This window comes from Sebastes umbrosus, chromosome 1, assembly GCF_015220745.1.
Source record: "Sebastes umbrosus isolate fSebUmb1 chromosome 1, fSebUmb1.pri, whole genome shotgun sequence".
Lineage (NCBI taxonomy): Eukaryota > Metazoa > Chordata > Actinopteri > Perciformes > Sebastidae > Sebastes > Sebastes umbrosus.
Genome location: NC_051269.1, coordinates 6,023,955 through 6,049,897, shown reverse-complemented (window position 1 = coordinate 6,049,897; position 25,943 = coordinate 6,023,955). Strand labels below are relative to the sequence as shown.

The 25,943-nt window shown below is 42.5% G+C and overlaps 1 protein-coding gene across 3 annotated transcripts in view; it reads right to left on the bottom strand.

Annotated features, from left to right (window-relative positions):
• LOC119490712 (receptor-type tyrosine-protein phosphatase gamma-like) overlaps positions 1 to 25,943 on the bottom strand; it is a 460,745-nt gene that overhangs the window by 17,913 nt on the left and 416,889 nt on the right. For 2 of the 3 annotated variants that reach the window (XM_037774205.1, XM_037774206.1), the window contains exons 14-20: positions 16,911 to 17,002; positions 12,154 to 12,245; positions 5,627 to 5,723; positions 3,510 to 3,592; positions 3,222 to 3,356; positions 2,128 to 2,262; positions 1,812 to 1,987 (exon numbers count right to left, since the gene is read on the bottom strand). In XM_037774205.1, the coding sequence (XP_037630133.1) occupies positions 1,812 to 1,987; positions 2,128 to 2,262; positions 3,222 to 3,356; positions 3,510 to 3,592; positions 5,627 to 5,723; positions 12,154 to 12,245; positions 16,911 to 17,002 (810 nt within the window). Of the gene's footprint in view, positions 1 to 1,811; positions 1,988 to 2,127; positions 2,263 to 3,221; positions 3,357 to 3,509; positions 3,593 to 5,626; positions 5,724 to 12,153; positions 12,246 to 16,910; positions 17,003 to 22,359; positions 22,399 to 25,943 lie in introns of all 3 variants that reach the window. The other variant, XM_037774207.1, reaches the window with a different exon arrangement.

Here is a 25,943-nt window from a genome sequence, read left to right as displayed (position 1 = left end):
GTGAAATTGTCATAATTAGCATATGAATTCTTGAGTTATGGCTCAAAATGTGTTCACATTCATGAGAATTGGACGTACGGATGGACAACCTGAACACACAACACGTATGACCAGGAGACAACAATTGAGATTCATTCTCTAATAAAAATTTCCAATTTCAAACTCATTATCCACAAAACTATTTAGCAAAAAAACAAATCACAAATCAATCAATGTGCGAGTCCAGATTTAAGAGTTCACAGTGGCAGGTTCATAAGCACACAACTTTTGATGGCGGGTTATAGGAGACAATTGTCTAATTGATCGTTTGATGATATTCTCTTTAGAGTTTATTTACCTCAGTTTTGGCAGATTATTTCACTTGTGTGCATGTAATTCTCCTGTCATGTCAGACTGTGACTGTATTTCAAAGTGTTGTCATTTTTTCCACAGACAACTGTGAATTCAATTTAAAGTACAAATTTGATTTTGCCATTCACAGGCACCGTATCTCCCATATTCAAAAGGGGATTGCCTTTTTGGAAGCTTTTCCCATCAGAGATTTGTTCCGATCACAACTGAGCAATCAAAACTGGGAAAAGGAGAGCATGTAATTACAGTTTCTACAAGTCGACAGCACGGCCACAGGTACAGTTAACACCGATACTGTACTCACAAATTCAGGACTTTGAGTTTGCTGCTGCAGCAGAGTGAATGTGAGTGTGTCTCTGTGTGCTCTGTCTCTTGCATAACGAGTGGGAGGATGTCTGTGTGTGTGCTGGCTGGGACAAAACGGTAGTAATGAGTGGTGTGTCTGCAGCAGTTATCACAGTGCAGATGACAGCAGAGAGCTTCACAGTCAGCGGACAAATACCAGTAACTTCTCCACCTCCTTACTGTAAAATACAAGCTGACAACTATGACAGCAGGTTCAGTGATGCTGCTTACATACAGTATGCAGCTGGAAGTGTAGAAAAGCACAAAGATATAGGAGTTAAAGGTCCCATATCATGCTCATTTTCAGGTTCATGCTCGTACTTTGTGTTTCTACTATAACATGTTTACATGCTTTAATGTTCAAAAAACTCATAATTTTTCTCATACTGTCTGTCTGAATATACCTGTATTCATCCTTTGTCTGAAACGCTCCGTTTTAGCACATTTCAACAGAATGGCAACGGTATTGCGTTGCTAGCAAACAGCTTGGGTCCATGTTTACACCCTGTCAGCTGATGTCATTCACATACACTGCAACAGGAAATAAACTGAGACACTTTTAGTATGTTTACATTTAAAACCGTGTAATGGTCTAAATATTGTATATTTGTGACATCACAAATGGACAGAAATCCTAACGGCTTGTTTCAAACGCACAGTTTCTGAAAACAGACTGTGTGTATTTCTTCATATATTGATTGTTTTGATACTTTCACATTATTTATACATCACTTAAACCTGCTTTATAATATAGAAGACATGAAAATCTCACTTTTTACAATATGGGACCTTTAAGTTCATTTGTAATATCTCTGCCTAAAAATACAAAGAATTGAACAGGATTACAGCATTTGTCGGGGCAGTACAAGAAGTGCATTCTTCATAAACACACAGTAAGAAAGGATTAAAGTGATGCCTTTGTTTCACAATAATCCATAAAGACCTTTTATATAAACTAAGTGCACAAAAATGAACAAAGTAAAATAGACACAGAATGATCCCACCCACTATGACCAGGGATTAACAGTTAATGTGTACACTGACAACCCAGTCTAATTAATGTAGGTGAATGATGGATGGGGAACAGAGTGATGAAGTGAAAGCAGTGACATTACCTGCAGTGGACAAGCATTGGTCCCATGTCAGGCATCTGGGCGGCTGAGGACCTGCGGACAAAGGTGAGGACGGGCAGGGTGTACTCGGGGACACCCATGTCGGGCCACTGGGTGTAATGATACTGGAGCACCGTTCGTTCACTCTGAGCCCGCGCCTTATTGTTCCCCTTCCCACCCTGCATAGAAGAGAGGTTTGTTAGGTTGGAGGAAAATAAAAAAATGACAAGCTGGTATGAAAGCATCGAGCAAGACGTCCACATCCAACACGTCACCAAGGTCAACAGCGTTACGTCGCTGATCTTCCTCTCATTCTCACCTTTTTGACTATAATGTTGTTCAATGTGAAGCGGCGGACAGTGTAGCAGGCGTGGACTTTAGTGCTTTTCAGTGTGACTACCAAGCTGCCGTACTCTTCGCTGTTCTCCGTTGGCCAGTACTGGTCACATTTTCTCTGTAGAACAAACACACACATGAATCAGATTAAACTGCTGTCAACAAATTGCGGAGAGTGTATACAGTGTGTTACTTTTATGTGTTGAACCTGGAAATTTCAGTCAATGTATCACTTTTCCCATGAAACAGATCAAATACCTATATAGTTTTAGTGGCGAGGTATTTTTTCTCCAGGGCTAAACACACCCAGAAGAAAAGTGAGGTTGAGTAAATGAATGAATGTATAAACCCCTGACCCTTCAGAGGAAGAGGGCTCTCCCTTTCCATTTCAGTCATACAGCAGCATATACAGGAGCATCGAACAGCAACTGCTTTTACTGTGAACTGCTTATACACCTCCAGGGTAACGATGAGTACTTTTATTAATATAATGCTCTCCGTCACAGTACAAGAATCGTCTAATAATTGTTCTGGGGACAGATACAAGTCAAACGCAACTTTCATATAGAGGAGCCTCTACCTATAAAACTTGGACAGCTGTGCCAAAGCACTGACATCTGTATGATCTGCTCTAGCACCAGGACGCTACAAGACCTTCCTCGCAGTGGACGGTTTTAACTTGCCATAGCAGGAGAGGCATAACTAATAACATTATTGTTGGCTTTTTTGAGCCAGCATGCCAGGGCCGGGGATCCTACACATTTTCCATTTAAAAAATTCCATATTTTTCCAGACCTGGAAATGACTAAAAATCTGATTCCATAATTTTCCATACTGTGTAGACACCCTGCAGGGGCCTGGAATTGGCTCATCTAAATAAAAATGTGGCCATTATTCAGTTTAAATGTTGTTATTTCACTGTGTTTGACAAGATTAAATGTCTGCTGTGAGAAATGGCTACTGACGAGACCCTGCTACAACATCCTAAGCAGTACAGAATAGGGGTTTCTATCATCTCGTCATTGAGTGTATATTATCGAAATCTACTATTTGTTTACAACAAGTGTCAGAACGTACCCGGCCTTTCTCTACTAGGTTGGTGATCATCACGATGACGCAGGTGTTTTGCTCCCACACCATCCGCCAAAAGTCTTCAAAGGTGGACTTGAGAGGTCCCTGGGCTGCGATGTAAGCTCTGGGCTTATTATAACCCTAATGGATGAATGAAGAAAAAGAGACAGACCGTTAGATAGGCAACAAGCGACACATTTAAATGACATCGTATTGTTTTGTTCTTGCAGTCATCATCTCCAAAAAGGATTCCTCTGATCATACAGACCCACAGACAGGGATGTCGGCACTCACGTCCACATAGTTGGCGTTGATGTAGTCGGCGTGTTTGGAGTCCTTCGTGGCCAGCGGCCTCAGCTTCACCCTGCTGTGGTCGTCTGATGGGGGGAAACACAGAGCAGGGAAACGGTGAGTGAAACCTGAACCCTGACCCCGACACAGTGCCGTCCATGTAGTGCTGTTATCTTGGTGCTCTGCCAAGGCATCACCTGCTCCCAACCAGGAAGAGCATTAACCTTTGTGGTTGAAACAATGGTCAAACTGGGTTGTGCAGTGTTTTACAGACGGCTAAACAGCACGGTACCTGCCCTTTGCTACCAGTATTAAACAAGACCGAGCTGCTTTCACACACAGACAATGGTTGTATGAGACGTGTGAAATATTTATTACAGATTGATGTAGTCGAGCACCAAGTTTATTGCTCTGCTAGTGGTGGCGCCCGGGGGTGTTGATGTCAGTTGGGCTGGTCTGGTTAACCATTAACACAGTGGTTCAGAGAAAGCTCTGTGTTTTGTTCTTTATTTCATTGAGAAAAAGGACAAAGATTTCAGCCCAATTTTAGCCAATTTGTGCTCAAAACGTAGCAGAAATCACCATGACATTTTTGGTGTGTGTGTGTGTTTTGCACTCTGCTTTCTCAGGGAAATACGCTTTCCTCTAGTGCAGTGGTTCCCAACCTGGGGTCCAATATTTGTCTGCTCTGAGGCTGACTAAATTAGATTTGCACATGTATTTAATTAAAATCATAATGATACACCTACTGGATATTTTGTTTTTTACAAAAGTCGGTATATAAAACTACTTTAAAAGATATATTTCAAAAATAGTAGTCTAAGTAGGCCACACCTCTGTGACCTCTCAACCTGCCTACCTAATGATTGCAGATAGGCTGTGTGGCCCACAGGTAGTGGATAGAGTGAAAACCGCCCCACTCTCTGACGACACGGTCAAAGACAGAATTGATCAAATGGCTGGAGATCGTCAAAACCAGCTGCACGAGAAGCTTAGGAGCGTTCAATTTACCAATCGGTTGGATGAAACCACAACAGTGTCCGACGAGTCCGTGCTCATCGTTTGTGTGCTATATATTCTTAATTATGTCAACCAATCGAGCCACAACAACAACAACAACAGGACAAGATATTTTTTATGGCTGTGGACTCTTACCTCTCATCCAACAATCTGCCCTACCAAAACCTTGTTGCATGCTGCACTGACGGGGCTGCAGCGATGATGGGCTAAAGCGAGGGATTTAACAGCCAATTAAAAGAAAGTTTTCCACTGCATGCTCCATCACCAATAGCCAGCACTATAGCCAGTAAAAGACTGTGAAGACCTTAGTAACACCCTGGCAACTGTTGTTAAAGTTGTCACCTTCATTAAGGCTCGCCCTACTAACAGGAGACTGTTTGCCCAGCTGTATGTTACACACAGACGCTGTCTGGTTGTCGCGTGGTCAAGTGCTTTATGGAACTACAGGAAAAAATATAGGAATTCTTGCATGATCACTATCGGGAGCTGTGTGAACAGCTGACTGATGCATTCTGGATCAAAACGGTATACCTAGCAGACACATTGACTCTCTACAATGAAACAAAGAAGCCGATGCAGGGCCCTGAATCAAACATTATGCAGTGCAAAGACGCTCTTGACGCCTTTATGAGCATACGTGCGTCTTTACGCACCGAGTTTACCCGGCACATGAACTTGCTCCGGGAGGAAGTTAAGTACCGTTTTGCCGATGTTGACGAGTACTTATCAAAGGAATCGTGGGTGACGGAGCGCCACATTTCCAGCCTCGAGGACGTGGAATACCTCGGCTGTGAAGATGAGCTTGCTGGCCTTCAAGCCGATTCGCTGTCAAAGAACTATTTCCCAGACAAATGATGCAAAATGTTTTGGATAGTCAAAGGACACGCTGTTGCACCCAGACTGGCCAAACACAAAGTTACAAGGGTTATTCTCCCATTCAGCACCACCTACCTGTCTGAGACCGCCTTCAGCGCCCTGGTAACCATAAAAACAAAAGGCCTGCAACAGACTCAAGGTCCACCATGACCCTGTGTACTCACAGGGATAGATGTGTACTGTAGTACAGTATATAGAGGACACGGGACATTGTGTGTACTCACAGGCCACGATGTTGATGTATCTGTTCTTGTGCTTGTTGTCTGGATGGTTGGAGTGCTCTGACGTGATCTTCATATCAGCAGTGCACCGTTGAACCTCCTGGGGAAGGACACACACACACACACACACACACACACACACACACACACACACACACATAAGTTATTCTGAGGTGTCTATACACTCTGGTGTACTGTAAGGTATCTTGAAAATGGCCTCTGGATGTTTCTGGTGACCTCTAACCTTTCGTCTTTTAACCAGCACATCAAAATTTGAACTTGCAATTAATGCATAAATCTAATGAACATATTCATGCTCTGCAGAGGATTAACCCCTTTTTTTATGACCCCATGACCTTTTGACCTTTCCACTTTTGTACTGTGTAGTGTAGCGAACAATGCAGCCTCTCGGGCAGTGGTTCTCAAACTATGGTACTGTGGCTCCCTCTAGTGGTACGCGGAGGAATCTCTGAAATTTTTTTTTTAAATGAATTTAAAAACATTTAATACTATCAAAATACTACTACAATGAAAATACCTTAACCATGAGATCATTGAAATGGGATTTAAAATAACTTTTGGCTTTGCTGTAATATCTTTATTTTGAAACAAAAAAAGTATGCACGCGCTGCCACCCCGCCACGTAGCAGGTATACGTAGTTGGGTAGTAGTGCGTGCAAATATTCCACAATTAGTTACAAGCTAAACTGTGATGACAAGATAGTAAGCGGAGGTAGCTAAAATGATGAAGGGTTCAAAAACACTGCAATCGTGGCTCCAAAGGGGAACTATTAGGAGGAGAAGTGCGGATCAGGAGGAGAATATTTCGATCGGCCCTGTAGAAACTGAAGTGGAGGAAGTGCACAAGTGCTAAGTGGCTAGTTCAGCAGCGCCAGTGAAGTCTCTAAAGCACCTGCTATCTGCAAACCGCGCAAAACAGTAAGGAAATATGAATCCGGATTCAACTGGAGCGGGACGGAGGAAGAACCCAGGCCATAGTGTGTGATATGTGGTGATGTTCTTAGCAATGAATCCATGAAACCATCGCATCTCAAATGGCATCTTACAACCAAACACGCAGTGCTGAGAGACAAACTAGTTGATTTTTTTTCTAAGAAAACGTGATGAACTTAAGCAGTCCGAGTCCACGATTCAATCCTGTGTTACACCCGTGGCCAAAGCATAGGAAGCTTCGTATCGTGCCAGCCTCCGCATGGCGAAAGCCGGTAAGCCACACACAATAGTTGTGTGGAAGACTTTAAGTGCCAGCTCTGGTTCTACCCCTTTGTACAGTGTGGCTGACAAAAGTCAACAATAAGTAATATTCTTATTAGGAATAAATCTGCCACCTGCGTGAACTGTACATTACTGAATAGGGTATGGGCCAACACTACTGTATTTTAACATCGGTCATGATGGTGGTACTTGAAGAGCCCAATATTTTCTGAGGTAGTAAGTGGTGTAAAAAGTTTGAGAACCACTGCTCTAGGGGCTGCTACCTGCACTTCAGACATAAAGTACTCTCAGTCAACTGCTTGTTGTTCTGACATGGTATGAATGCAGCATTTGACAGATCATTAACAGAGATGGAAGAATCCTATCCGACGTGTACAGTAGGTCTCGTGAAGAACAGATATCTCTAATCCTTTGTTGCACTCCAGGGAACATCAATCAAACTGGTGTCGGGTTGTTTTGATGACATATCTCATTTTTCTTGTATTTTTATTTTGCACTCGAGAGAATTTCAATCAAGCTGCTGTTGTTTTATCCATTTGAAGAACGGCCTTTACCTGTTTTTTGTCAATGAACTGCGATTGGTTCTACATTTTGTTACACATCTCGCCTTGCTGTCCGTCTAAATGTACGTGATTACTTCTCATACTTCACCATACGGTGTTTTTTTGTTGTTGTTGTTGACGCATACCGCACTCTTTGGGTGTCTCACGTCCACCACACGCTGCAGTCACTGTCTGCGTCTCTTACACAAAAGCTGCTCTCCTAGTTCTACCTGTTGGAGCTGATTTCAACTTCGTCAACCCCTCGTTCTCTCTCTCTCTCTCCCTCTTTCATTCTTCCTTTTTGGCTCTAGCAGGTGTTCCTTTCTCCGTAGCTTGTGCTTAAAAAAGCTACATCCCTTGCTTTGCATAATCATTTGGTTTTGTTTTTTTTACCTGAGGGCATGGTACGACATGTTGGAAAGTAACAGCTACAGTGAAATGACTACTGCTTCAGTTATGGGCCAATTTAAACTGAAAATCAATTACAGGATTCACTATGGCGTTTAATTAGTATCAAAACTCTCGCACGCACGAAACAGTATCCGCGAGCGGAAAAACAATGTTGTATCTTGGAAGCAATTGAGTATAAAATATTATTCAAATATAAAATGAAATCACAGTCATTGTTTAGATGCATTTAAGGGGATTAGAAAGGAATAGCCTTTTTGAAAGCTTTTCAAAGGTTTCTTGATTTTCTTTTCTCTTTTGCTTTGATACATTTTTTTCTTCACTTTTATATTTTTCTTGATATATTTTCTATTTTTCTATTTTTTTATGTTTCTACTGCCTTTTGGCTGTTGCTTAGAGTCTTAAAAAATGACAGAGGGAAATCGTGGGCTTAGCAGCCTGTAAATCTATGTCAGTGTTTAATGTGGAGTCGCTGCCAAGCAAACAGCTGTTGGCTGCTCGCTCAGCACGGCCGACAGGGAAGGCAGGCGCGGGATTTGGCTCTGACCCCTCGGCCTTGTTTCCTCAGGAGCTTTACAGGCCGACCGCCTTGTTGTAGCTATGAAACATTGATTCATCACACTAATTGGGAAAGGGGATTTATTTTAGGCGTAGCGAGCGTCATGTGTGAGCAGATCAGGTTGCAGGTATGATGGGAGGAGGCAGGATCTGACTGGAGATGATGTCACACGGACAGGTGATGGGGGGGAGGTTACACAAACTGGCACATACATGTCAGACACTCAATCACATGCAACACACACATGCATTCACACACATAAACACATCCCATTTTAGTTGCTATCTTAGAACATAGAGGATGGTTGATGGAAATTTACATTTATATTAATATTTGATATTTACTTATGTATATATTTAAGTCCTTTTGCACAATTTTATGCCTTGGATTGTCATTTTGCTTTGACTTTTACGTGTGTGATTTCTCCTTTTATATATGCTTATTTTATGAGCATTGTTGAAGGAACCTGAGACCAAAGATTTTCATTGCCGATGACCGCTCTGCTGGAATTCACAAATGACAAATAAAGAAGCTTGAACCAATTTGCTCGCTAGAGCCTCGAATCACAGTTTATCATCTCAAGTGTGTGCAACATGGATTCTGACACCCAACAACACAACACGATGACATGTTGGATATACCATCAACCTACTCAACTACAACATTTGCGTTTAAAGCTGAAGTAGGTAAGATTGGAGCAAATATGATTAAAAAAAGTTATTTTTATAAAACGGTCGCTATATCGTGACAGTAGTACATGAAACAGGTAACCTGAAAAATCATGTTCCTCTGTGTCCTCTGCTGCTCCTAACAGCATCTGCAAGATTTCACAGACCGGAGGAAAACAAGCTGTAAGAGCTGATCTTACTGTCAATCACTCACGAACTCCGACCAAACGGTCAAACTAGGCCGCGCTGATCAAACATGAATCAATATTATGTTACGTTAATGCCTATTTCTGTAAATGTTTTCAGAATCATCTTGTAGTGCACGGTTTAGCTGTAAAATGAGAAAGTTTGTGACGCCACCGCCACTGTGAAATCTGTTGAAGGAAGGCCAAATTCCGGTCACATGACCGGAGCCACAGCCAATAGGAATGCTCTCTCTCTAAAATGACCTGTCATTGGTCAAAGTCTCCCGTCACGGGCTAGATTTTCTAAAGCCTGAAAACAGAGCCATGAGGAGGAGCAGAAATCTAGTTATCTCTCAGAACACTTGAATTACAATATGCTGAAAGGTTATTATGGGATTTTTGCCCAAGGAATATACTGACTACTGCTACTTAAACACAAGTATACCAACCGAATGATTTCCATATTATCCTTGAAAATATTCTATTTGCAGTGTTTTGTCATCTTAATAGAGCGCAGACAACTATAAGAGAAGGTCAGACTGTTTTATGAATGAAAATGTTGTTGCAGTGAGGTATAAAAACAGCTCACGGATCCATCTGTCCTCAGGTACTCACACATCTACAAACTTCCATTTCGAGGACAATTTCATTGTCTTGTTTGTTTTGCGTATCTGAAAAACGCTGCTGTGTAGAAGCTGACAGAATGGTAATGTGCATGTTATGCTGCTCACTCGATGCATCCTGAGTTTACATGGTGTAACATGCTGCTCCAAAATCTCCGGTTTGACTGGGAAGACCAGATTCATATTTTATTCAGGTTTTTCCTTTCATTTGTCACCTATCGTCTAGTTGTGATTATAACTATATGATGGCCACTTTTACACCAAGGACACATTGGTAGTGTAACTATTAAGTTACTCATTCAGGGGGTTCCAGCTCAGTCCTCCTACTTCTCTCTCTCTCAGTCAAGATGAAGAAGTGTGATGAAGCATGCATGGGGCCTTTGCCCTTCTCGTCTTCTCTGCAATAACCATAGTCATTCAGTATGCAGCCACTTTTATCTTCATTATCTCTTACTATCTCTGCTTGCAATATGTATTTGGTGTGGGAGTGTATTTAGACAGTAGAGAGCCCATATTTTATTCCCCTTTGAGATTAAACACATACTGTAGGGGAACACTTCTGATAAACGACTAAACAATATCTTTTAGTAAACCTGCTACATCGGAGTTTTCTGACTATATACTGATTTACTGTGACTAATACGCTAATTAGAGCTTTAGAAATACAATGGGAACAAGATACAGTATATTTATCCATTTTCTTTAACCTTTATATTTTCCAGGATAGTGCCGTTGAGATTTAAAATCTTTTTTCAGAGGTCAAGACGGCAGCGTAAAGGTTTCACACATAAAGCACAAATGACAGACTTAAAAACAAAACAGCAGAGTTAAAGGTCCCACATCGTGCTCATTTTCAGGTTCATGCTTGTATTTTGGGTTTCTACTAGAACATGTTTACATGCTGTAATGTTCAAAAAATACATTATTTTTCTCATCCTGTCCGTCTGAATATACCTGTATTCACGCTCTGTCTGAAACGCTCCGTTTTAGCGCATTTCAATGGAATGGCAAAGGAGTTGCGTTGCTAGGAAACAGCTTAGGTCCATGTTTACTTCCTGTCAGCTGATGTCATTCACATACACTGCAACAGGAAATAAACTGGGACTCATTTAGTATGATTGCGTTTAAAACGTTGAAATGGTCTAAATATTGTAGATTTGTGACATCACAATGGACAGAAATCTGGAGGGCTTGTTTCAAACGCGCAGTTTCTGAATACGGGCTATGTGTATTTCTCTGTGGATTGAGTGTTTTGATACTTTCACAGTATTTATATATCACTTAAACCTGCTTTATAATATAAAAGACATGAAAATCTCACTTTTTTACAATGGCTGCTTCTGATCTGACCCAGGTGACTGTGCCAGGATCTGTGGTGGTAACCTGCTCTTGCACATTCTACCATAAACTTATCATCGCAGTATCTGATACCGTCTGTGTTCATGTGATCGACTCTGTTGTTCAAAACTAGCTTTTTCCAGCTTCGTCTTCTGGCTAAAGTAAAGCCCTTCCTCACTCGGCACGATCTTGAGAAGGCAATTCACGCCTTTATTAGCTCGAGACTTGATTATTGTAATGCTCTGTATGTGGGTCTCAACCAGTCTTCCCTCACGCGTCTCCAACTTTTTGCTTTTTAACCAACACTTCCAAAGGTGAACACATTACCCCCCGTGCTTTACTCACTCCATTGGCTTCCAGTTCGCTTTAGAGCCAATTTTAAGCTCTTGATGTTTGTTTTTAAAGCCATTAACGGCCTTGCCTCACCTTATTTGTCAGAGATTTTAACTCTCCACGAGCATAACAAGGCTTTGCGGTCATCTGGTCAACTTTTTTTAGAAAAAGGTCGAGGTATAAGCTGTGGGGTGATCGTGCTTTTGCTGTCGCTGCTCCTAGACTATGGAACAAGTTACTCCCTGATATATGCACTATCACAGACCTAGTACTTTTTAGATCTAAGTTCAAGACTTTTTTGTTTAGAATGGCTTTTAATATCTAGTAGCGATGTGACATTTTCCTTAGGCTTTTTATGTACCTTTTTCCAATTTTATGATATGTTGTGTTTTTATTCCTGTTTTTTCTTGATGTTAATGTAAAGCACTTTACCTTTTGGTTGTTGTAAAGGGCTATACAAATAAATGTTGATTGATTGATTGATTGATTGATGTGTAGGTGTGTTTCCAAAATGTACTGGTGTAGTCTGAAACAGCAAACAGCAGGTGATGAAGAGCTTGGGGCAAAATGGTTGCAGGTCTAAGAACTGCAGCGTCTTTAAATGATCCTGTTTAAGAACAACACAGTATACTGCTTACCTCAAAATCTTGAGAGAATCCATGTTGGTTGTTTGAGTAGAGTTCAGAGATGTGTTTGATGAACTGCTTGACTGGAATGGCCTCCAGGTCATCTGCAGAAAGGAGACGAGGCAAGGGTTAAACCGGCTCCACAGGAGCAGTAACTTGCCCTGGAGCAAGGCACACACTAGTGACACAGCAATATGAGAATATGAGAACCAGACTACTGCTAATACAGTCTGGAAGCTGAGAACTGACTCACCATCACATGTACGGCAGACCAATCTGTGATGATGTGACTCACCTCTTCAAACGCCTAAACCACGTAAGCAAAGTATTTAAACTAAGTCTTACAGGTATCAGTAACTACGGCTCCTATTTATCACCTCAAATTGATTGGGAAACTGAATTTGGTGGTTTACGATCAATTTGATATTTCCAGAGCAACGTTCTTCCTAATCTCTATAAACAGATTCTACATTCACATTTACATGTAGAATTTGTAGCAACGGGACAAGAATTTGTTGTCGGAAGCATTCTGGTTTCCGTAATCAGAGTAGTATTGACCAATCAGGTTTGAGCAGGCTTTGGTTGAATGCAGGTAAACAGTTTGTGTGTTGAGCAAAAGAGGAGGAACAATGCAATCTGGGAACCCGCCGGCTGTCGTCTGACGATGATTTAGCTTTTTGTTAGTTTAAAATGGGCTTGTAAACTTGTCTGCTGCTGAAACAATCCGGTCGTACACGTCGTCTCTCAACTCCAACTCCAGTGTCACATCTCAAGGTGCTAATTGGACTGTAAACAATTAGCAGCAAGTATTGGCCCAGATATCCTCTGGCAACACCAGAACCCCAGAAATATAGCTCCTTGTCCCCAGAGGCTTTATCTGTCATCAGACGGAACCCATCGGCTATGGGACAGATCGGACAGATAATTCAAAGACCAATAACAGCCCAGCGACAATACGTTGACCAAATATCTAACGACTTGTTCATTAAGATTCGTAAACGATCGTTTTCCTCAGCAAATGGAGTTCCCCAGTTGATATGAAATTATACTCTAAATGTTCAAATGTCCATTTTTCTGAGTTGAAAGTTCATTCTTGACCTATGAAACATGAAAACAATTTCACCACGCAGTGTACTAGCTGTTTGTGGGTCCTTTTGGTTAATTTTTTTAAGCCCCTGTGAGCAAGAAGTCTTTAAAGTGCTCAGACACGTTCTCAGTCCCAGCTCGCCAAATACGGCAGCATGGCCAGGCTTAATGCAGTCTGCCATGAATAATGCTTGTTCAGTTCCACTGCTTTACCACAGAGGAGCAAGCAAGTAAAAACATATAAGAAAGCTTGCATGTCGTTTTTTGTTGTTGTGATGTTGTATTGCTTGTGGGAGCTTTTAGCAGGACGGTACAGGACTGGAGCCAATGTTTCATCAGCTGGCACTTACGCATGAAAACAGTTGCAAAGTGGTCGTTCTTCAGACGCTGACAGCATGAAAAGCTGAACTGGACCCAGATGATTGGAGGCCGTTCAGTGAAACGGATGAAAAAACATTACACAACGGCAAAAAGTCTCTCACAGCGCCTCAGTTTAGTCTTCATCAAATATTAACAAGAGCATACACTCGCTCTCACTTACGCTCATTTAGGTATGCAAATATGTCAAAATGATTTGTGTGTCAGTAAACACAGCAGGCTGCGGAGTGTTCTGGGTCGGGAAAAGCCAATTAGCTACTTGGAGAACTGATCTAATCTCTTTTTAGAGACAGTAGAGAACCATCACTTACACCACAGCATCAGATCAGATCAGATCATCTTCAACCGTTTATCCGGGGTCGGGTCGCGGGTGCAACAGCTCCAGCAGGGGACCCCAAACTTCCCTTTCCCGGGCCACATTAACCAGCTCTGACTGGAGGATCCCGAGGTGTTCCCAAACCAGTATGGAGATATAATCTCTCCACCTAGTCCTGGGTCTTCCCCATGGCCTCCTCCCAGCTGGTCATGCCTGGAACACCTCCCTAGGGAGGCGCCCACGAGGCATCCCTACTAGATGCTCAGCTGGCCCCTTTCAACGCAAAGGACTGACTCCCTCTTCAGTAGTACTGCCCAACACCTGACTCCCTCTGCACAGGTACTGCCCAACACCTGACTCCCTCTGCACAGGTACTGCCCAACACCTGACTCTCTCTGCAGTAGTACTGCCCAACACCTGACTCCCACTGCACAGGTACTGCCCAACACCTGACTCTATCTGCAGTAGTACAGCCCAACACCTGACTCCCACTGCACAGGTACTGCCCAACACCTGACTCTCTCTGCAGTAGTATTGCCCAACACCTGACTCCCTCTGCAGTAGTACTGCCCACCACCTGACTCCCTCTGCAGTAGTATTGCCCAACACCTGACTCCCTCTGCAGTAGTACTGCCCAACACCTGACTCTATCTGCAGTAGTACTGCCCAACATCTGACTCCCTCTGCAGTAGTACTGCCCAACACCTGATTCTATCTGCAGTAGTACTGCCCAACACCTGACTCTATCTGCAGTAGTACTGCTCAACACCTGACTCTCTGCAGTAGTACTGCCCAACACCTGACTCTCTGCAGTAGTACTGCCCAACACCTGAAAACAAACTTTTCCCTTTAATGCGACAAACAACAACGTGGCTGTATCATTACACCTCAATTATCAATTCATCTTATGATTGTTTTTAACTAATTGTAATATGTGTGACTTTTCATGATATCAATACCAGATAAGCAGCGTTTGATTATCCGATATTGATCTTTCCATGCTAATGTAACACATCTGTAATAATGTTTGATGGTCTCTGTGTGTGTTGACTGGAAGGTTTCTGTCATAAGTGGCTGCTGCCTGCAGGTTTTAAATTCAGCTGAAGCTCTTAAAGCGGATTATGGGATGTGTGAGGCTCTAGGTCTGAGCCTATTGAGACAATTAACACAACTAACATATGGTCACACACCACCCTGCTGCCTGCTGCTGCTGCAGTGGACTCCACACAGTGTTTCTTGATATTTAGCCTCCAAACGTCTGTAAAGCTCCATCAAAAAAAACAACCATATCATACCGCAGTGATGAATGGAGAGCATGTGTTCCTGCGGGGGGATGGGACACAGGATCAATGGTAGACCCCCTTTTGTCTGTGCTGGACTCTGCCATGCTGGGCACACTGTCCCTGGTGTCAATGAGGCCTTTGGACACAACCAAGGCCCATTGTTAGGAGGCCCCACTAGCTTTTAATTGATTTGACGGGTTTGGATCCAAATCCTGGACCTGAGGACTAAAGCTGGAGCAGCTTTCAAGCCCTAGAGGTTATATATGTGTGTGTTCTTTGTAACTGGTGAACTGGGCATGGCCTCTCTCCCTCTCTCTCTCACACACAGCACAGGTTGTGATGTGGCTACAGATGATATTTTGGACTGAAGGCACAGATAGTCTGAGCTGCAGCCTCCAACAATCTCATTGCTAACTGAGTTTTCCAGATTGTCTACCACGCTTAAAAGCCTTTTACTCTTCTGCATGAGCCCTTTTAGTTTGATTTTCTTAATTAGCCTTCACTTCAAAATGAAACAAAAATTAAAATAAAGGAATCGCTAGATGGTTTCACAGTATGTGAAATTGTCAGATACGCTTGTTTAATTGTATTCACACACACCCAGTCGGTCATCTGAAGAAAAAGCTTTGAGCGATGGTCCTGTGCTCAACGTGGCTCATCAGGATCGTCTAGCTGTATTGAGACAAGTTTAATTGCCGAGCATATGGTCACCTCTCAGAGATGTACACCACCTGCAACACGGACAGTGACTACATCTGAGACTGCTCCAACTGACCGGGCTGAAGAAAATATGTCCTCAGCTTGAGGACCGAGGAAGACAGATTGGACATAATGTGGATCCTTCTAAGGAAAAACAGGAGGTCCAGTTGGTAAAATTTAAAGTCCAGTTAAAGTAAAATCAGAGATTTGTTTCTAAACACAAAATGATTGTTGAAAACATGAAAAGACTGTGAACTATATAGTACTGAGTTATGGAGTCAGAGCGTTAAACTGTTTTTCACCATTTTTGTGTTCAGGATATTTTGGGCGGGTCTGAAGTCACGGCTCGATGACCCACTGGAGCCATCCTCAACATAACCCCTCCTGTAACACTATATAACTAGAGCACATAGCATCAGTGGTTCTCCCACTCAATCACCAGTTACAGCACTTACTCGCCACAGCCAGTGGTGTACTGGCCATCTGGCATACTGGGACAAATCCCAGTGGGCCACCGCATCGGTGGGCTGTCAAAAAGTTTTAACCAGCCGTTATATTACATAAAGGCTCCGCCGTAGCCTACTCCGTCGCTACTGTTGCAGCTGTAAAACGGTGGGTAAATTGTTTTGAGTGAAAGTCTAGAAGAGCCTCACGACTGAATTATTTTATCCCCATTCAAGTTAGCATGTAGTGCTAAACCAGAAGTTAGCCGTCTCTGGTGCAAGAGATGTCCAACAACAAGTATCGTATACTTTACATAATGGCTGTGGTTTCTTCAACATATCAAAAGTGGACAACATTGAATAGACCAACCCATATATTGATTTATCTCTACTCCCAAACACCGGTAACAATCTTCCATCTACTGCGACTCACACGGCAACAGTGCACAAACACACACACAAACAGATGACATGTCTGAAGTCTCTTGCCATGACAAGTTATAGCAGCACATCTGGCTTTGCGTGGGGATTCTACGTGCGAAAAGGGATGTGGTTGGTTGTTACCTGGGATGGGGGTGACGGGGCTCGTCTCATTGGGGACCACCCTGGGTGAACTGCTGTCTTCCACATAGAAGTGGGCTGTCTGGAAACAGCGCCTGGCAGAGAGAGAGAGAGAGAGAGAGAGAGAGAGAGAGAGACACAGGTTACCTTTTAACAGTTTTAACTCTGGAGGACAGATCCTGAACTGGACCTCAGCTACACACTGACTGTTACCCTCTCTGTACATACAGCTCATCTCTGAGAGAGAAAGACAAGAGAGAGAGAGAGAGAGAGAGTAACAGAGACAGAGAGAGCGAAAGAGAGAGAGTTTGACTTTTGATATTCTTTAATTAAACATCGCACAAAAGAAGAACCTTGGGAAAAAAATAATTGAAAACTACACACCTAAAATCAGCCCCCGTCAAACACCTGCCTTCACTCACACACTCACACATCCACACACCCAGTACCTCCCACCATCCCAACCCTCTAGATTCCCACCAACACACAGAACCACTCTGTTCACCATTACACAGCAAACCAGTCCACCTATCAACCACAAAACATTATAAATGGTAAATGGACTTGGACTTATATAGCGCTTTTCTAGTCTACTGACCACTCAAAGTGATTTACACTACATGTTAGCATTCACACATTCACACACACATTCATACACTGATGGCAGAGGCTGCTAAGGTGACAACTTTGCCCATCAGGATCTGATCTAAATACTCATTCACACACTGATGGCTATGCCTTCGGGAGCAATTTGGGGTTAAGTGTCTTGCTCAAGGACACAACGACATGTGACCCAGAGCAGCCAGGAATCGAACCACCGACCTTCCGATTGGTGGACAACCTGCTCTACCCTCTGAGCCACAGCTGCCAATTCAATACACAAAACCATAGCAACCAGTTTCCTACAGTGTAAACCCAGCAGCTCGTAACAGTTCACATACATATAGTCAAGCCCTCCTCCCCAACAGACCCACTCCCCTTCACCTGGTTCCTCCTGAACAACATCACTGGGTCAACAGGCCCTCTCCCCTTCACCTGGTTCCCCCTGAACAACATCACTGGGTCAACAGGCCCTCTCCCCTTCACCTGGTTCCCCCTGAACAACATCACTGGGTCAACAGGCCAACTCCCAAAGTAATAATACTTTGTTACAGTACTTAAGTATTTTTTGGGAGTATTTGTACTTTACTTGAGTTTTTGTATTTCTGTCAAGTTTCACTTTTACTCCACTACATTTCCTAAATAAAATGTGTACTTTTACTCCGATACATATCACCGAAGAATCTTCGTTATTTGTTTGGGGAATCAGTGGTCGTAGCTCGCAAGTTCCATCATTCACGTGATGGGCAACAAGTGCAAACAAAGTGCTCTCGAAGCCGTAGTTAAGTTTCAATTTCTGCTCAAGTCCAGGCAGGCTGCATGTCAGATCAGTGTTCTTTTTACTCCTTGGCGTACCGTGACTTTTTCAAATTTTCAAACCCAATCTTTTATTGTCGTCGAAATTCAGAATGTGTCTCTTTATCCTGCTGCACAATATGTCGGAGCATCCTGACTGGGACACTGCTCCTAAAAACCTGAATGATATACTATATATAGGCTACAAATCCTTGAAGCTATTAAGGCCTTGTTTTTCATCAAGTGAAATACAGCCTCCATGTTTAAGGTGGTGTACATGTTAAAGTGGAATAAACTTCATAAATCTCAACATTCTGACTTGCTTTCTTTTTTATTGACAACATTTACTTTTACTTTCAATACTTAAGTACATTCTATATCAGAAAAAGACATTTAATACTTATGTACATTGTTTTTTTTAGGAAAATGCTGCATATCATATAGCTGAGACTTTTCACATGAACAACGTCAAAACGTTCTGCAGGTTTTATAGCAAAGTGACTTGTCTAATTTCAAAGCATTATGTACTGCAGCCGACACACACACACACACACACACACACACACTGGGTGTGTTTGAAGTCACACACAGTAGAAGCAGTCGTACAGGGAAGCTTTCACATCAGCAGACACATCAGAAGGTCTCCTGTCAGGTTTTTAGTCTGTGACGGTGACTTTGACGACTCACAAAAGTGATGTTTGACATCAGACTGCTTTGAAATGGAGCTCTGCATCAGGCAGTTAGAGACAAGTTGGAGTTTAAATACAGCAGAACGAAGCAGAAGAGGCATCACATACTCTTCTCTCAGAAAACACTCAAGAAGTGAAAACAAATCCAGAGAAAAAGAGGTGGACTAGCTACGTTTACATCCAGCTGTCAAGCTGCTTTCAGTCTACAAAGAAGAAGAAGAAGTTATAAATAAGATGTTGGACTGTGCTAGAAAGATGGGTCGGCATTGAGTAATTGTCTCTGGTCCCTTGCCCGTGCGGGGGGAATGATGAGATGTACAGTAGGCTTACTGCAATGAACCGCTGGCTGGCGTTCTACTGTAGGGAGCAGAGAGCAGGTTTTGTTGATAACTGGCCTTCCTTCTCGGGCGTCGCTATTTTTTCTAGGAATATACACAGGTGCTTAGGGCGAGTTCAACACTAGTGACTCAGCGCTCGGCAGGATGCAGGTGATTAGAAAAGCCTGCTAGGTCTATAGCTAGTGCGATTTTGGAGTCCACTAGCTTAGTTAATTTGTCCAGCAAGGGAAACCTCCATCGTATAAACCATCAGACTGATGGCATAGATAACGACATTGAGACTGTTTCCCTCCCCCGGCCTTTTACCCACAAATTCTTCATCATGGCCTGGATATGATTGGTTTATGTGAAATGTGGCTGAAACCAGATGTTTTATTACCATTAAATGAAGCTTCCCCACCTGAGTTTGCTTATGCCCATGTTGCTTGGGCTGCTAAACAAGGTGGAAGTGTTGCTTTAGTCTACAAATCTCTTTTTAATTTAACCCCCAAACACGATATTAAATTTAACTCATTTGAGGCTCTTGTAATCATCTCCGTTAACCATGAATTGCCTTGTCCAGGGCAGCAGGCTCCTACTTCAGGCAGGGCATCTGATATTGAAGGACTTCCAATGGCCTTCATCAACTGACCAGATGCTACATTGAACACTTTACTGGCAGAAATACGCAACATGTTCTCATCCCAACTCGTCACATACTGACGCTTTGTCAGACCCTTCGGTGTCTCATTTTGGGTCGCAGTAAACACGTGCTTAATGTTGTGAATTAAACAAAAACACTTGCTTAGGTTTAGGCAACAAAACCACTATTGTTAGGTTCAGGAAAAAACAACATGGTTGGGCTTAAAACTACAACGTTTGTACAGTGAAAATGACGCTGAATGTTGAACAACTGATTGTAAAGTGAAAGTGAAACAAGGCAAAAGTGAGCATGGCTCACAAAACCCCGCTCACTGCTTGACCCCTACTAAGGTATAGAGCCAAAGGTTTTGCCCTTTTGGAAAAATTAATTTTGGGCACCCTGGATTACTAATCCCCAAAGGGCACAACTAGACCACACTGTCAACCATCAGACCAAATTTGAAGTTCCTAAGTTAAATAGTTTTCTAGTTCTGCTCCGGAAACGCATGTGTGACACGCGAACGGACGGACATGCGGAGCGCTATATACCCGACTACGTTGTCGCGCTGGTATAATTAAACACACGGAACAGCAGTCTCCTGGATGAAAGCCTTGTGTTGTTGATTACACCTTCTGGATGGCTGTTCCAGGTTCTCAAAACGTATAGTCTTTGCATATATGAATGATGTTCAGTTGGTACATCAAAAAGCTGAATGGAAATGCTATAGGAATAAATGCTTTTCTCTTGGCTATGGAAGAAAAGGTGGAACATAGATAAAGAAAAGCATGATGTTGTTACAGTGCTGCTAAAGCTCTTAGGGAGGAGGTCGAGCTTGAAGTTTAGATGTACAAAGTGTTTGATTTTGACATGGTACACTGGCTGCTGTTGACATCCTGTGTCCTACCAACAGTCACTGTTGGTTTCTTTTCACCATGGCCACAGTCTTCTTCTTACCTTAAAGGTCCCATATCGTGCTCATTTTCAGGTTCATACTTGTATTTTGTGTTTCTACTAGAACATGTTTACATGCTGTAATGTTAAAGAAAAATACCTTTATTTTCCTCATACTGTCAGCCTGAATATACCTGTATTTACGCTCTGTCTGAAATGCTCCGTTTCAGTGCATTTCAACAGAAATGTGTTGCTAGGCAACAGTTTGGGTCCAAGTTTGCTTCCTGTCAGCTGATGTTATTTACAAACACTGCAACAGGAAATAAACTGGGACACATTTAGAATGCTCTATATATTGTATATTTGTGACATCACAAATGGACAGAAATCCTAACGGCTTGTTTCAAATGCACAGTTTCAGAATGAGGGCTGTGTGTATTTCTCCGTATATTGAGTGTTTTGATAGTTTTACAGTATTTATACAGCACTTAAATCTGCTTTATAATATAAAATACATGAAAATCTCACTTTTTACAATATAGGACCTTTAAAGGGGACATTTTGTGAAAAACTCTCTTTGTCAATGCTCGTGCACATCCATCTGGGTATCTGGAGTTCCTACCAACACACAGACTGTGACATAAGACAACCCAGTCAGTTTATTGTGGGCTGTCTGAAACAGAAGACATGGGAATCAACCAGCCAATCACATTTGGCTCCCCTTCCTATGTCACATGCAGCTCATTAGAATATACCGCAACCCCAATCTCCACCCACGGATTGAAAACTACCTTTGTAGGTGGTGCACCATATTTTTCTCTAAGCCAATCAGAGCAGACTTGTTAGTGCCTGTCTCTTTAAGCCCCCAGACTGGGGGCTTAAAGAGAAAGGCGCTAAGAAAGAGAGGGAATACAGGTATATTCGGACAGACAGGAGGAGAAACAGAATGTAAACATGTTCTAGTAGAAACCCAAAATACAAGTATGAACCTGGGAATAGTTTGTCGTTGAGGTCTGAGGTCTTGTTGGGCACGTCGTACTGCCCATAGGGGCACCAGATCAGAAACTGTCATATAGGTGATTGTAGAAACGTTTAGCCATTTACTGTTTAGTGGAGACTCGTTGGATGATGGCAACCAAACTTTCAAATACATACAGAACTGTAGAGCCCTCCGTTCCACCAAAAAGATACAGAACAAAAAAATAGAGAATCAAAACGGTTACCGAGGAGGAGCCTTTTTGACACCGGTTCTTTGAAGAATAGAATAATTCACATTTTTTGTTCGCACATCTGAAATAAAAACACACCTCCTGAGCTACACTCCATTCCTAAAACTAGGTGTTAACATGAAGGACTGACACATGCCTCGTTTTAGATTCTACAACTAAAGGAAACTAAACTTACTGACAGTGTGTGCTCCCATCTATCCTTTACAGTGTCTTTATCTACTGTGTGTGTGTGTGTGTGTGTGCGTGTGTGTACGTGTGTGTGTGTGTGTGTGTCCAGACCCTCCCTACCTGTATTTGATACAGAGCAGAGAGCAGAACGTGTTCATCCTGGTGAACAAGCAGAGGATGGAGGCTGCCGCATGCTGTCGCTGACATGAACTGAGAGCGAGTGCACGGGGGACGGAGAGACAGGAGAGACAGGAGGGACAGGAGGAGGGAAGACAGAGGGAGGGAGGACGGGTGTCCTAACAAGGCATGAAGGGGGTTGTTCCCTCTCTGTGACACACACACACACACACACACACACACAGGTCAATCCCAAGGCACTTCCTGGTGTGAGACAGCTGGTGTCATGATGCATTCAAGTCACATGGGACAAAGTTGACAGAATCATGCTGCAGTTCAAAGACATTGTTTACACACTGAGAGGAAGTTATAGCAAGCAAGCAAGGAAGGAAGTAGAAAGACTATCTGACGAGGAATTCAAAGCCAATCTTCAGTAGTTTCTGATTCTCTAAGAACAACAGTTCCTGTTCCCAATGTGGTAGCATGTAAGGGGCAATATTAAGTATCCAAAAGGTTTCATCTGTTTCTGAACACACAGCAGAAAACAGAAGTTAACAAATTACTTTGGACATCAAAATGCATTGAGGGATAAAGTCTTCCTGAAGTACATTTCATTAAGACATGATTTAAAGCTGCAGTGGGTAGAAATGAAGCAACTATGATTAAAAAAAAGTTATTTTTATAAAACTATATCCTGACAGTAGTGCATGGTAATCTGAAATAAATCATGTGTCCTCTGTGTCCTCCGGTGCTCTTAACTATATCTGCAGGATTTCACAGACAACCAACAGAGCTGATCTGGAGCCTGCCGTTTATGAGAGCCGGCTATCAATCACTCGCTAACTCCGATCAAACGGTCAAACTAGGCAGCACTGATTAAATATAACTCTATCTCCTGTTACTGTAATGCCTATTTCTCTCCTCAAATGTTTTCAGAAACATCTTGTATACTGTTTAGCAGTAAAATGAGAAAGTTTGTGACCCGGCAGCCATGTTGAGCTCAGTTGAGGAAATACCAAGCACCGCCCACCAACCGGAGCACAGCCAATAGGAACGCTCTCTCTCTCTCTCTCTGAAATGACCTGTGGTTGGCCAAAGTCTCCCGTCACGGGCTAGATTTCCTGAAGCCATGAAAACAGAGCCATGAGGAGGTGCAGAAGTCTAGTTATCCCTCACAACACTTGAATTACAATATGCTGAAAGGTTATTATGGAATCTTTGCCTAATGATGATAAAAACGTTCTGTCTACTAAAGCTTTAAAGAGATTTTGGGTGGCAAGAAAGAAAAGTCTTTCACATCGATTTACAAACATGTATATAAAAATCACAAATGACGTTGTTGTTTGCAGTTTAACAGTGTGAATATGGGAACACTATCAATGATGATAAAATACCATCCCACTGTCCTGCTTCTGTACATACTAGTGCAGTGCAAATACACTCAGTTGATTATCCGCTCATTTTGACTCCAGGGAAATGAAGAAGAGTCCATGTGTAAAGTGTGAATGGCAGTTGCTGCTTGCAGTGTTGTCAGTGAGCTTGTGCCTATCGGACGACATGCCTCCCTTTTCCCCCGCTGCTGCACAGAGCGCTGGATGCTTATTTTTTCAATGTTTATTAACATCGAGGACGTGTCACGTGCCAAATTGGACCAAATTCGACACTGCACATCCTTGGGTCCCCAGCAATACAGCTGCCAAATGTGAAGTTGATCGGATGAGCGGTCCTTGAGATATGCGAAGGACACACAGACAGACAGACAGACAGACAGACAGACGGACACACAGACAGACAGACAGACAGACAGACAGACAGACGGACAGACAGACAGAGATTCCTCTGTTTGTTAGCTCGTTAGATGACTTGAACACTGCATAATGTTTCCAGCTATTGTTTTTTTCAAGGGAGGTCCAATGTGCTTCCCAACAGCATGTGCAGTAAATACTGCATTATTAAGTGAGGTCAACTTTTTTTTTGTTAGGAAGTTCATATTTACTTCTTTCTCATACGACCTGAACGCAGCAGAGCAACAGTTGGGATAATGCGGGCGCACCAACTGCTGCTGGAGGGCCAGCAGGATTGCAGCAGGGTGGAGTCTGTGTAGAACATGGGGTTGTGACCTGAGCTTTGCTCCACAATAGGATTAAAACCGCCACACACCCCCGGCACCTGGTGCCAGACCTGTGTGTGTGCATGTGTGTGTGTGTGTGTGTGTGTGTGTGTGTGTGTTTGTGCTTGTGAGAAGGGTTACGCACAATCTCTCAACACTAACAAGTACATACCGGTGTTCATACATAAACATAATCCCCTCCAACAATGCTCATTAATTATGCATAAAAAAATATTGCTGACTATTATCTTCTGTCTTTCCTCACATACCACCAATTTATTTTAGTTTCAGATTTCAATAAAAAAAAAAAGCTGCTGTTATCCAAAGGGATTCAGCCAATTATTGCTGGTTGAATAATCAACATCTGATGCTTTCTTTTTACACAATGTACTGAACTTTCAACAAGGAGATGTTAGAAACTGACATGTACTGTAAATTGAACAGGAAGTGGCTAAACCTATTAAATAAATATCTCAATAAAACCAGAAGGCTGCTGAAATAAAAGACTATTACTTTGGTAGGGATTCATTGTTTGACCAAAAATACAAGATCAGATTCAGCCTATAAATCATTTCCAGATATGAGTGTAAGGCATGCGTCTATACACTACTAGACTGTAACTGTTGTATCTCCAACCAGGAAGCCTGCGTCAAACTAGGAAGGAACTAGAGAGGAGTATGTACCAGTCAAGTCTTCTTCATTAAGCTTAGTTTCAACAGTTTTACTGATGCGTGTATAATGTAAAAAGGGCACCACAATCGAAGATTGAAATGGCGCCGAAACTGGACCCAGATCTTCTGAGTGGATTGCACTAGAACATTTGAGGAGTATTTAGAAGGGGATAGAGGTAGGAGAGGAGTAAACTAGAGCAGAGAGAGAGAGAGGACGAGTGGCAGGAGCAGGATCCCAGAATACACCAGTCAGTGCTAGTATAGGGGGGGGAATGCAGCCCGAGCAGAATTTTCTGAACATTGGAGGACCAATAATAAGACACAAAGTTAGACTAACTCAGTCTCACTAACTACAAACACCACTTCTGCTGTGTGTGTGAATGCAAAACTAATTAAATGCATCATAAAAAAAAATATTTTTTAAGTTAATCACCAATAATTACAGGCATTTATATACACCTACACTTCAGAGACGCAAAGATGCTTCGGAAAAAAATAGACCAGACGCTTAAAGAAAGTGGAGCGTTGCTAGAAATGAGCTGTTTCCAGACACGGACCCCGTGAACGCAGCGAAACGACAGAGCTGGAACACAATGCAGCCCAATCCTGATAACATCAAGCATTTACTTCTCCTACTCATTCAAATGATATATTGGAAACATATTTGTGTAGCTTGTGAGCCGCCAAACACTCATTGCTGGTGTCCATGTTTTACCCTCCTCAGTATCTCTAATGTACCAAGCTTGGCAAGGATGTAGCCTACTATCCCCCTCCATATTCAACCACAAACATCAGTCATGCAACCT